This window comes from Solea solea, chromosome 11 (assembly GCF_958295425.1).
Source record: "Solea solea chromosome 11, fSolSol10.1, whole genome shotgun sequence".
NCBI lineage: Eukaryota > Metazoa > Chordata > Actinopteri > Pleuronectiformes > Soleidae > Solea > Solea solea.
In genome coordinates, this window is record NC_081144.1 from 7,708,236 (window position 1) to 7,721,504 (window position 13,269).

At 37.5% G+C, this 13,269-nt stretch overlaps 1 protein-coding gene across 3 annotated transcripts; it reads right to left on the reverse strand.

The window, feature by feature from the left end:
• Positions 1-1,295: 1,295 nt before the first annotated feature.
• On the reverse strand, positions 1,296-12,333 carry LOC131468402 (6-phosphofructo-2-kinase/fructose-2,6-bisphosphatase 2-like). 3 transcript variants are annotated; one of them, XM_058642599.1, is made up of 17 exons: positions 12,232-12,333; positions 10,965-11,123; positions 9,825-9,950; positions 9,292-9,388; positions 9,039-9,105; positions 8,870-8,944; positions 8,725-8,781; positions 8,502-8,626; positions 7,769-7,976; positions 7,059-7,205; positions 6,845-6,949; positions 6,497-6,626; positions 5,351-5,413; positions 5,203-5,267; positions 3,780-3,980; positions 2,904-2,972; positions 1,296-2,815 (listed from the first exon to the last, which is right to left on the reverse strand). In XM_058642599.1, exons 2-16 carry the CDS (start codon positions 11,044-11,046, stop codon positions 2,919-2,921), a joined length of 1,602 nt encoding a protein of 533 aa, XP_058498582.1. In that variant the 5' UTR covers positions 11,047-11,123; positions 12,232-12,333; the 3' UTR covers positions 1,296-2,815; positions 2,904-2,918. The 3 variants fall into 3 exon arrangements, with proteins under 3 accessions (XP_058498582.1, XP_058498583.1, XP_058498581.1); XM_058642600.1 differs by having other exon boundaries at positions 1,296-2,972; positions 7,769-7,922; XM_058642598.1 differs by having other exon boundaries at positions 1,296-2,972.
• Positions 12,334-13,269: the final 936 nt, after the last annotated feature.

The window sequence follows — 13,269 nt, forward strand, 5'->3', positions numbered from 1 at the left end:
GTAAAGTAGGATATGTATTTACTTATTATTTAACTGTATATACAGTACAGTGCCACGTGTCACAAAAACAAGAAAACATAAATATTTAAATCGAAAAAATGTTATTGTTATTTATTTGGCAAATGACAAAAACTGAATTCCCCTTTTTATACTCAAATTTGAGCAGGCTCACTGGAAATAAATCAGGCATAACATATATAAAACTAGCTTTTCGGTTCAGGAATGCAAGTTAATAACAATAAATTTGGCATTTTAATCGAGAAATAATAATGTGCTTTACAATTTCTTTCGGTTTGTTTTTCGTAAAAGAGTACATTTGAAATTTCATGGATAACACTAACTAAAAAACTATTTAGATAACTACCAGCGCTGTTAATTTAGGGCAGCTGTGGCTTTGGGTGGTGGTCTAATAAAACTGTATATATATTTTATGAGGCCTTCTGTATTATCTCATCATTATTGTAAGTGTTATATTACTTATTACGTATTTTCTTGCTGACGGAGCTACACAGTAGACACAGTTGTATTTGAGTCTTGAATCAAACCCTCTGAAAGATAATGAAGATTTGTATGAATAACTGAAAAGGCTACAAAAAACAATCTTTATCAGGACAAATTAAAACAGTTCAGTACAGACTGTACTGTACAAGGAGCAGTAGTATCCAAACGTTTTGATGCTCTATTACAACCAAGTCAAATTTATAATAGGAAAAAAAAGGCACATTAAAAAATATCAGATATAATGTCAGTATGGTCACATGACCAGCAGGTATAAAACAGACCAAAAACCCATTTTGTGCCTGATGAAGGACTTGATGGGGGAAATATGTCAAACTGACCAAATGATCACAATTAAAATCCCAGTTTTGTCTTTAATCAAAGTTGTTATGATTGTTTATCTGTACAAAAAAATCAGTTAGACTTCCTGCAATTGTGGTTACGGACATGACAAACCTTTTCCAACGTGGTTTTTACTCACTGTGACTGGCAACTTCTGAGTTTCTGCTGAAAGTGGTTGAACACATATTACAGCTGAAACAAAGGGTTTCAGTTAACGCACGTTTCCTAACACACAAGCCTTTTATCGCAATATGTTCATCCAAGGATCACTTCAGACGTCAAAGCAACTTGCAGATTAAATTCCCCACAACAAAACTGATTATTTGAGCTTTTTATCCTTCATTTCTGATGACTCACCACTGAGAATACTGTGTCATGGTTGTGTGCTTCTGCCAAACAAATGCTGTTTCTGATAAGACATCATATTGATATTAAAAAAAATAAAAACCAAAAAGTGGTGCAAGTTGTACCATTTATTTGTCATGACTTCAGATCATTTGTATCCCTGACAATGTACTCACACGTGCGTTGTACTGACATTCTAAGATATAGGATTGATTGTAAATGTTTCTTATTCTGAGTCACAGTCTCAGCTTTTGTGATCCTTTGAGAGTCTGAGGATTAACAAACAGGACGGCAACTCCCAAGGATCTCATGTACACCATTACCACACCAAGGATTTTCAGAAGTCAAAATACTCTCAAGAAAATAAGTTAATTACATTGAAACATGTACATTACAGCATACAGTCACATTTGTAACCAATGCACACCATTTTTTATATCGTGAATAGCATTCAAAATGCTTTTTATTTCTACACTTACAGCCTTGCAGTCCTTTAGATAAAGGCACTTTTTCAGAAGAGGATTTTGATATCTGATATTAAAATAATCCAGATTAATGCCATATGGACACTGTCTAAACATACAGTATATTTCTTTCTTCAGATCTTCAGGCTGCATAAACAAAACAGACATTTAAGAAAATAACGGCATAAGTGTTGTGTTGCTGCTGCTCTTAATAATGCTGGCCAAAGTGTTTCCTTAATGTTTATGTCTACTCATTGCAAATTTAAATATAGTATTCAATACATTTAAAATGACACTAAAAAATAAAAAAAATCACAACTACATCTTGTCAGATCAACAGTGGAAGGATGCACATTACATGGGAATGTTAAAATAAGTCATTTAAGAAAGCATCAGAAGACAAATGTAGGCGATATAAAGTTTTCCTTCTAGAGAGGCACTCTCTTGAGGTACACAGTTTACAATCTACATTTTCTACATCAAATAATACAGTGTATAAGATGAGCACACTACAGCAGGAACTAAAACAACTCTCTAAATTATACATCGGAGGTGGATCACATGCCAGTCGTTTAGGCAGTTGTGTAAAGGCGGCGAGTTCACGTGTATTATGTGCCCTCTCATGGTGACACACACAGTATACATGCTATACAAGAACAACTGAACTAGAGGTGGACGATCCCGCATAAGAAATGACAGCAAAATCTTTCTGACATATATTCACTACCTATGATGTGAACTGCCCTCTTTCTTCTGAGGTTGAAGACAATGTAAACAAACCAATTTGCCAAATTTAGAAACTCAGCTTTGCATTTAAGAAAGTTTGCACAAAGCGATTATTTGCGTCACTCTACTTTCTACTTTCAATCGTTTGCTGCTTCTATTGGATTTGTGTAACTGCTCGGATGTGTGAGTAAGTAATAAGGGCTTGTATTGACCCATGTGAAACACCATCAGGGTGCTCTTATGAACGCTTTCTTTGGACATGAAAAGGGTTAAAGTCTCTCAATGGCGCATCCCTAAACTCAACCGACGACACACATATATAGGGTTATATAAGCATGGAGTGTAGTACAGTGCTCGAGTATGTACAGTAATGATAAAAGCTGGTTGTGCTTTTTACTGCTGGTCCTCAAAAATGGTAATACATCCAAGTGAAGAAAAGCCTGTGATAAATGGCAAAAAGTGTGAGATATTTCCAGAGGAGAGTCCAGATGTCCAGTATAAACCATAAGAGGGAATGTCTAAAAATACCTCTGAACAGCTTGCTTAGCCGTGGAAACATTCGCCTGCGTCTGCTGCGCTGAAACCGTTCACTATGTCCTACAAGATGCAAAGGAAAGGCAGAGAGAGTTTGTGAAAACACCATACCAGAGAGGCAAACAAGCAGTTTGTTTTGACTGGCACTGACGGAACGTTTAAGCTTATATTAAAATCTGAGGTCACCAGCTGAAGTGAAACACGTTTCTGAAGTTGCAGAAAAACCAAGGTCACTTTGTGGGCAACAACACAGGGGGAAAAAAACGTGGAAAAGCGAATGTGAATAAAACATCCATTTTATTCACATCCAAGATGTTTGTGAAAGGCTCTGTTGTTTGTAGTAAACATCCACGTAAAATGGAACACAGAGCTTCGTATGTTTTTGTAAGTCAGCTCGGCTCTCTGTCTGAATAAACCAAGCCTATTGAACGTGACAAAAGGCAGAACAAAAATGATTAGAAAAAGTAAATAAGTATTTGATTACTTTTTGTTTAAAATACAGTAGAACTAAACAACAATGGATGTTGAAAACAAACAAGCAAACCATAAAATTAAAGGACTGTTACTTGGGCAAAAATAATGAACAAGTAGTTGTTTCTGTTGCTGACATTTTGAGAACTATATACAATAAATCACACATTCTGTTTTCTGAATATAATGTGTATTATATTCAGAAAACAGGCAGACTTTCTCCACTTTCTCAATCCCTCATGTATCTTAAAGTCCATCACACTACTCAACAAGGGGTAAGCAGTGTCACTTTAATACTCCTGCACATTTTGCACTGGTTACTGGTTTATAAAGTATTTTTTTCATCATTATTTTATATTTTAGCTTAATTCTTCTCAACATTTACAGTATCTAACTGACCTCTTTTTGCAGCAACTCAGACCCCTCCGATGCGTCAGAGAACTGCATGCAGGGTAAAGTGGGCGGCAAGGACGGGCGTGCATGTGGAGGGTTGCCCATGCTGTAAAGACGAGGTCGTTTGATCTGGTCTTCACTGGACAGCGGAGTAAAGCTGTTTCTTCTGAGGAAAGCTGGTGGTACTGCATCACTGTTGCATTTAGTCTGGTAAGAGAAGAACAGACAGAAGAGCAGCAGTGAATAACACGTGTCCTTTATGGTTGTGCTAGTTAAATCGTCCATAACTGGCAGTTAGAAGGCAACCAAAGAAAAACCACTGCTGAGACAAACACCACTAAATTTAGAAGCCATTTTACCAGACAGGATATCTCTCACCACATTTAACAAGTGCTTTTTCAGTGTTGCTGTCATTTTAACACCCACTCCGTCTAGAACTGAGCAGAACTGAACAGTTTGAGTCCAAACAAAGAGTCACAGTATTAATATTGTTTACATTTATGAATCATGTCGCTCTTTTCTTTGTATCCTCTGCTCCATTTTAGTAGAAGAAAATAGGCCAAATATAAATGTTTGTCTTGGAAAGGATGAAAATGCACTGAGACAGTGGCATGAGGAGTGGGAGATGGAACACAAAGATGTTAGAAATAAGTGGCTTTCAATTAAGTTAAAGAGAAGGGAGATTGGGGATTTCATGTTTTTCTATATTGAGAAGAATCATCACCTTGCCTTTGCCATTAAGGAAGTTTTCATATTTCTATATGTAAGAATATGAAGTAAGAAGAAGAAGGACTTCTGCATTAGCAGTGAAGGACTTTAGACAGTGTTGAAGAACTTTGAACTGGAGATTAAGAATGTCAAACTGTGGAAGGCAGCATTAAACCTCTCAGTGTACAATATGCCAGAATTTATAAGATGAGTAAGAAGAGAAAGAGACTGAGGGGACAAGAGGGAAGTTGTGTGGAGACCTTTGAGGTGCATTTGAAGTGTGATGAAGGAAAGGGAAGAAAGAAGGAAAGGGAGAAGAGGAAAAGAACAATAAGAACTTCGAACTGTGATGAAGGACTTCAAACTGTGGAGGGAAGCTTTACACCTCTCAGTGTACAGCCTGCCGGACACTGTTCAAAGAAGCAGCAGCACAGGCCTATACTCACATGCACAGTTTATCACCCAATTATTTTGATATTCTCAAACATTTTAACAGATGAATAAAACTAAAAGAGGAGAGGCAAAATACAACTGCCAAGCCCACTTCAGACCCCTCGTGGTGACAGCCCTGTCCGCAGAGCTCGGATTACTCGAGGACAGATGTGGCTTGTGGGTTTAAAAAGGTGCACACATTGAACACACACCCTCCAGTGAACTGGGTCGACAGTGACAACATCAGAAAAAAACAGCATTTTTAATTTATTGAAATGAAAAAGCTTACTAATGGCCGGTCCCTGTGAGTAACGACAGCCTCCACCTTCAGGTCAAACACCTCCACTTTACAACCTAGAAAAAAAAGAAGAGGGAAAAATGGCATCTCAAATGTGTCTGAAAAGATTTAGTGAACCAACAACAGAGAAGGGACTTACCATAGGCCACCGGTGTGAGTTTAAGGACAGTGTGTAGGGGACACTTCATGTATGGCAGGTCCTCTGCGCCAACAAAAATAAAAAAGACATGTGAGACTTTTAAAATGAGAGTTTTTCTGTCATCTGTGAACCTTAAGCTGTGCTTCATTAAAGTACAGCACATGCCTCCATGTTGCTGCAGCGCTTCATGTCCCACAAGAATGTCCAGCTGTGCCCACACTCATTGCTGTTCATCTGTGATTTAGCATTTACACAAATGCTTTAACAAGAACCAAACCCTCCGCCTGCCCAAAGCCAGGTTACATATCACATTGTTTATGTTATGTTGCCAGTTACTGAGTCTGCTGTTGCTATTAACATAAACATGTAAACATTCATGGAAATCTGAAGAGCAAGTATTACTGCAGCAAGCTTTTAGAGTGTTTCCTGTAGCAAGCACTGAGCTTAATTTGACAATGTGTGTCTTCCACTCCCCCTTGTGGTGACATCAGAAAGCTTTCTCGAGAATAAATGTTCCCTCACACACAACCATGGTCAAATTTTCAACACATAGGCAAGTAATTGCTGTACAGTGCTGTGAAAGTCTATCCTGAATGTTTTTTTGCAGTGGCCTGTAGCATAGTGTGGACCAAGACCTGGTAGAGTAATTTAAAACTAATCCTAATCCTGTTAAATCTTAGGGATTTACAAAACCAGTCAAGCAACCCAAATCTAATTAAACCAACTATTTTTATTTCCATGGAACAACCACATTTTGTGTGATTATTCTCCAACAGTCTGCTTGTGTATGTGTTATTGACAGTGGATATTGAAAGTGTGCTGCAGTAAGTACGATAAATTCTAATAATAAGTTTTGTTTCTCCTGTTAGACGCATTCTATGCATATCCATGCAGGAGTACGAGATGAAACGGCAAACATATTTAAAGGTTACAAATAAATACTCCTTTGAGCCTTTCACATTTATTTCTGCTATATTTACGCTGATACTTATCTTTTTATCATGTCTTACTGAAGGTCTGAAACTTGACACTCAAGCAAACAATATGAACTTAAATTACTCAATGAAGAATATGCTTTAGGATTTAATTAAATAAATAATAATAAAAAAGCTGTTGTTAGATAAATATAATGTTGATGCATGTAACCTGCGCTCTTATCCAGGAAATATGCCAGCAAGCAGCGCATAACAGCCTGATGGCAGATGACCAGAACATTGCCCTGTCGCTCCAGCTCCATGATGACTGGCTCCAGCCGCTGAACCAAGTCCTGGTAGGACTAAAGAGAAAGAGGAGGTACATATCAAGTCCAGTACATATCAAGTCTAGAAAACCTCATCTGTGATGTGAAAAACATATTTCAACATGATTTAATAAAAAAGTGATTACCCATGGTAATACTTGTCAGTGAATATTACACATTTGATGTCTTTCACACACTGGAACAGCACCAGTCATTCACCAACATTACAGTAAAGTAAAAAAAGGAGCTTTTACCTCTCCTCCAGGGTAACGGTAGTTATACTTGTCCCGATCCCTCATGGCAAACTCCTCTGGGAACTTTTCCTCAATCATATTATAGGTCATCTCTTCACACACTCCCTGAAACACAAATAAATAAAACAACACACCCTCAATTGCATGTGTGTGTGTATATATCTGTATACATGTGTATATATGTGTCATTGCTATGGTGATAAAAAGGACATACAGCATCTATTTCATTCAGGATCTTCCACTGCTCATAGGGAACTCCCAGTTCCTCTGCTGTCTGAATGGTGCGTCTCAGCTGGCTGGTCCAAACTTTCAGGTCAGAGAGATGGTGTTCTTCAACGAAATCCTTCAGAGCAGCAGCAAACTGATGAACAAAGAAAAAAAAGTGACTTAAATAAGTTAATTAATTATGGTCTAAAAGCTGATTTGAAGAATGTCATCTGCAATGTGTACATTTTAAACTTAAACTTGAGTTGTGCAGCAAACATGTGTTTGTTTGCTTTTTGCGTATTCAGCTGCAAAATGTAGACTAGAAAGAAGGAAAGAGGAGATGGCTATACAGTCCATAATATTTAGCATTTATAATGACTAAGAATGAGGATGTACTGCATCTTGTTTTTGTAATCCATAATAAATTAAACTATAAGTTCTTTTTTTGCCATTGAACAAATCACACATGTTTGACTATAGAAGTAACTTATAAAACATATATCTTATTATTACTTATGATAACTTAATTATTAGAAACCTTGAAAGCCATTCTTCCAGCTTCCAGTTTCCTGTGGAAGCTAAGCTGCTGGCTATAGCTTCATGAACTCAAATTTGTTTAGTATCCAAATCATAGAATAATTTGTTTATTTTAATTAAATCCTTGAAGATGCTTGATAACATAAAGAAATAGAAAAGTATGACGATAAGCTGAATAACCTGTTTCCCTCTCTCCGACAGTTCAGAGTCGCCCCCAATGAGTCCCTCCTGGTTGTGATGGCTCTCTCCGTGCCGACAGAGGTAGATGGAGTGGGAGTGTACGTGGATGTTCATGAGGTAGTAGACAATCTTACTTTGGATGTAGTCCTGCACTCTGTTGACCAAGAAACGGCAGCCAACATTTATGACCTGAATGAAGGACAGGTTCCTGAAGGTCAGAGCAAAAAGAGGAATTCCATGTCATAAGCTAAATAAGAGCAACAAGGTCTGAAATTACATTATATATGTGTGTGTGTACTAAGCATTTGGATCTTCCAATATGACTAAATAAGTTTTTTATAAATAATAATAATAATAAAAAAATTGAATCTTTTGTATTACCGGGCTTAATTTTAAATTTTTTAATTTTTTTAATTTGCTCCTGGTTCCTCCTGCAGGACAGTGTCTGTAAATGCATATTACTACCAAAGCTGTTACCAAGACAATTAGAAAATGTTGAAGGAGTATTGATTGAATTGGGTTACTGATGAAAGAAGTATTGGACCATTGTAAGATGATAGATAGATAGATAGATAGATAGATAGATAGATAGATAGATAGATAGATAGATAGATAGATAGATAGATAGATAGATAGATAGATAGATAAATAAATAAATAAATAAATAAATAAATGAATGAATGAATAAATAAATAAATAAATAACACAAAGGATAAACACAATAACATCTTACTTGTCATGTTCATCTGGATCTAAAGGTTGGTAGGTCACTTTGTAACACTCAATTCTCTTCAAAAAGTCGTCCATGGCACTTTCTTTGTTTCTCTCAGGGTAATCTGGACTGGACACCTTTACATCCTTTATGAAGGAGACATTTGTCATGATGACTTACAGTCATTTTTAACAGTCAAGTAAAAGACGTGTTCTCATAATTAAGGCAGATATGCATCATTTACCAGAATATTCTGAGCAATCACATCCGGATCGTCACATATCGATTCCACAAAAAACACCTAATAAAAAACAGTAGTGAGGATAAATTCACGTGAAATGTATAAAAATAAACAATCTGCTCAGTAAAATCATCAATGTAATTCTGACCTTGTACGCATTGTCTTTGGCACAACTAAGGATGAGTTCCCTCCTCTCCCTAGTGGTGTTAGTGGCATCAAAGACCTGGCAGAAGACACAAGATAATTAAACTACAATTAACATTTTTCATGTTTATAATATTTAACTGAGAATGTGGTTTAGCTTCTTGAGTCCTCACAGCGATCTGGCCTCCCTCCACATTCAGATACACCTTTACATCATCCAGAGCCACCAGAGCACACTGTCTGTGGAAACACGATAAGAAACACTCAATTAAAGTCATTAAATATATCTGAAGCACATACTGTGCTGCCATAATTACTTCCGCATTTAACTGACAAACATGCAGTTAAAGAAAACACTTGACTAACCTACATAAAAGGTAAATGGGTGTGTGGAGATGACGAGGGGAAGGAGGAACCCTTACTCACTTTCTAATTCTCATTGCTTCTTCGTTGTCATGTCTGAAAAACTCATAGGATTTGCAAGACTTCACTGCTTCTCTCCTATAAACTCCAAGGTTAAATACTGCAAGAGAGTCAGAGAAAGGCATGAGAAGGACAATTGTATCGACTGTACTTGTGCTGTGCTCTATCAAGGTGGTGACCTTCATGTCACCTGCGTCTGCTAAACCAGCTCTTTTGCATTCCATTTACATGAAAACAAAAGCTTAAGGCAGAAAATAAAACCATGTAATAGGAAGCACTCACACAAATATAACAACAGATTAACACCGTATTATCTGAAACACACGTTTCTCAAAAGAAACGTCTTTCAATGCCATTACAGTTTTTTTCAGTAGCAATGTACTACCCTTCTTTACCTACAGAGTGCAGACGCATGTTTGCACTGAATATAGAGGAAGGTTCTTAACACAAATATCAAAGTCCTTTGACATGTATATTTTCTGTGAATACATTAAATATGTTGGAACATGCAAAAAATGTGCTGCATCTGCACCGACCCTTCGTCGGCACTCCAATCCAGTTGAGGTAGCGTGTCAGTTTCTTGGCCATGTAGGTCTTCCCCCTTGCGGGCAACCCAATCATCACTATCATAGTCGGGGAATTAGTCATGTAGGAGGCCCAAGCTGCAACACACATACACATACACATGCACAGAGACACATTAACACATTAATTATACATATTTACCCTCACTTTATTTTTATCATGAGTCCTCAAGGTGATAAAAGACACAATAATGACACTGTTTACACAAAACTGCAAACATATACAAATATACAGTATACCGACACCAAGGAGTTACTGAGTTGTGAAACAATCCAGCATCACCCCACTGTTAACTCTACTAATAGATAATGTTTCCTGTTGCTTGGCAAACCAAAGTGTAGTTATTCAACCCTGCTGGCTTAAACATTAAGTGGAAAATATTCTGCTTTCCCCTCCACATTTTTCTTGTCAATGTCTACAAAAGATAGCCATCAAGTCAGAGAAAACAACTATGTCAAAACAAAGACAAGGCTAGACCAGACATGACTTGAAGTATGAGACCTTGTAGGCAGGAGAATTCTTTTAGTACTGATGGTATAATTTCCCCTTTCTGTTAAAAGTATGCCTCACAGTCAAATTGTTAAGGCCTAATTAAGTTGAGCAAAGTGACTTTTTTTAGTGACTGACTCTTGAGTGTTGACCTTGCTAATTACAACAATGCCTTTCTTCAAATCCTCATGAATGTATGGTATATAGTAGGAAACTTGAGTTGCTAGAGTTTTCTTGAAGACATTTCACCTCTCACCTACAAGGAGTATTCCGTTCTTTTCGGGTGGGAAACTGTGGGCCTGTCTACAGAGTTGTTATGTTAAACAATGCAGGTTGTTCCCTTCAAATAGGTGTGTATAGCAGTATTTTCCTATGCAAACACGCCCTGTACACACTAAAGACAGTATGTCAAAGCTGAGATCAGAGCCTGTTCAAACCATAATAGAACCAGAGCAGCAGAATATTACTGCATAACATCGTATGATATTAACATTTAAAGCAAACAATCAGTGTTAAATCATTAATATAGAACAGGTCAGTGCTCGGGGTAATGAGTCAACGTTTCGTCTGCAGGGCACAAGAAAGAAAAACAAACCACTCACAGCACTTCTTCTCATTGGTCCTTTTGGAATCCACCTGCCCTCCTGAAGCAGCTGAAGCAGGTTTTTGCTGCTTGGCAGCCATGATGGTCCTGCTGACTTGTCTCAGTTGGTGTGGGGACGACAAACTACAGTCAGTGGTATGATGAGGTCAGCATGTCCCTGGTGAAGAGACACATGAAACACAGATCTACTATAAAGTAATAATATCAACTTAATTACCACAAGAGACATTTTATGAGCTCACTGTAAGTGAACTCAACATTACGAGTCAATCACTCCGTTTCTTAATGGGCAGGAAATAGCAGATTAATATTTCCAGTTGTAATAATGTAGTAGTATAATATTATATTGTTTGTTGTTGACAGCTGTGAAGAACCACTTGCTTTCACTGACTGATTCATGTGTTTTATTATTCTTTGTGTTTGACTGATCAATAGAGGGCGATCCACAAAACCCCTGATATTCAGGTTTGGGCTTCAAACTTACATTTACTGACAAATGTACTCATAGTTTTCTTGACAAAGCCATCATTTGGTCCAAAGAAACATCAAAACCATAATGTTTAGAGTCCATGAAAACATACTACAAGACAAGGTCAAATCGTTTAACAAAATATTTAGGGACCAACAGTTTAATTAAAATGAATAAAAACACGCCATAAAAGTGCTGATTGTGTAGAAAAAATTAAGCATGTTAAAATGTATCAGGCTGTAAAAAAAAACTACGTAATAAAAAATGTATTATCAGGTGAAACCAGTGCAAGCAGTACATTTTCATACTTGATAAACTGATTAAAAATAATTCGATGTGGATTAAATTGTTTGAGCTCCACTAAGTTACACTACAGTGTTTTTATGTAATTTTCTGTGACACGAGACATTAAAAATCCGTTAATCGAGATACGTAATTAATAGAATAGAGGAAAATGACAGTAAGCACAGTGACCATGGGTAGTGACGCCTTTTTTAAAAACGGGGCTACAGAGCCATACGTACTGAAAGTTATTCAAGTAGGAGAAGTCCAAAGCATTAGACTAACCGTCAAAGGTCAGTTTCCTTTTTTTTTTAACGTTGAATACCTGTCGTCATAATATTTCGCTGTGGGAGCAGTAGTCCTGTCATACCGTCACACATAGCTAGTGACTGGTGCATTTTAAATACTACACGGACACTCGTTGACTGCAGAGTTAATCACTTCTTGCCTTTATGATAGCACATGTTTAAGAAGAGAAGAAAGCGGGTGTGAAATCCGAAAGGTACGAACTTACCAGACAGGTGCTGGTGATGTAAGAGTTTCTCTCTTTGCTAAAGCCTAGCCATCGGTCCGTTCTCAGCACCAGGAAGATCCTTCTGCTCAGCCGTTGCTCCGCCTTTTCGGTCTGCTGCTGCTGCCGGAAGTTTACAACTGCCAATCATGCGGACTTCCGTTGTTTTCAAAATAAAATCTTATAAAGGTCAAGTGTATAACAGCGTTTACTGGCAGCGATTGAATTTATCACCAGTATGTTTGTGTGTAAAATTGCTTTAACACGATAATTACTTGGTTTTATAACCTTAAAGTAGGCTTTTTTTTTACGTGTACTTTAGGCAAGGGCATAGCTTTATGGAGGCCACCTTTTACACTGTTGTTTCTACAGTAGCCCAAATGGACAAATTTGCCAGAGCTTGTGTTTTACATTTTAAAATCAAAGTTTACTGCACAAAGAAAGAAAGAGGGTCAACGGAGTTCCCCAACACTCGCCTTTTGACTGGGACAAAAGAAGAGACACCACATCACACGTGTTGCGCTCCATCCACTGGCTCCCTATTTGTTTTAGGTTGTTTCTTAAAGTTCATAAGGGTTTGGCACCATTTTACCTCTCTGAAGTCGTTCATCTCCACACCCCAAAACTGGACTAAAAACCTGGGGCGACCGAGCCTTTTCTGTAGCTGCCCCCAAACTATGGAAGGATTTACCCATTGAAATTACAACTGCCCCGACCATTGGAAATGTTAAATCACTTTTAAAGACCCACATCTTCTCCCTGGCCTTCACTTATTAATAAATGATTTCAAACATGTTCAACATATACAATGACAACACATTTACATTCCCATCTCGTCACATGTTTGAAAAGGAGTAGGCAGAAGCATAAACTTTACACAGCTGTTTCTACAGCAGCCCAAATGGACAAACTAGCCAGAGCTTGGGTTTTAGATTTCTGGTATGGGAAGGCCAGAAATGTATAATGCCTTTTTACTGGAAAAAAAGAAGATAGACCACATCTTACCTTTGGGATGGTCATTTTACTGTTTTACTTTTGTTT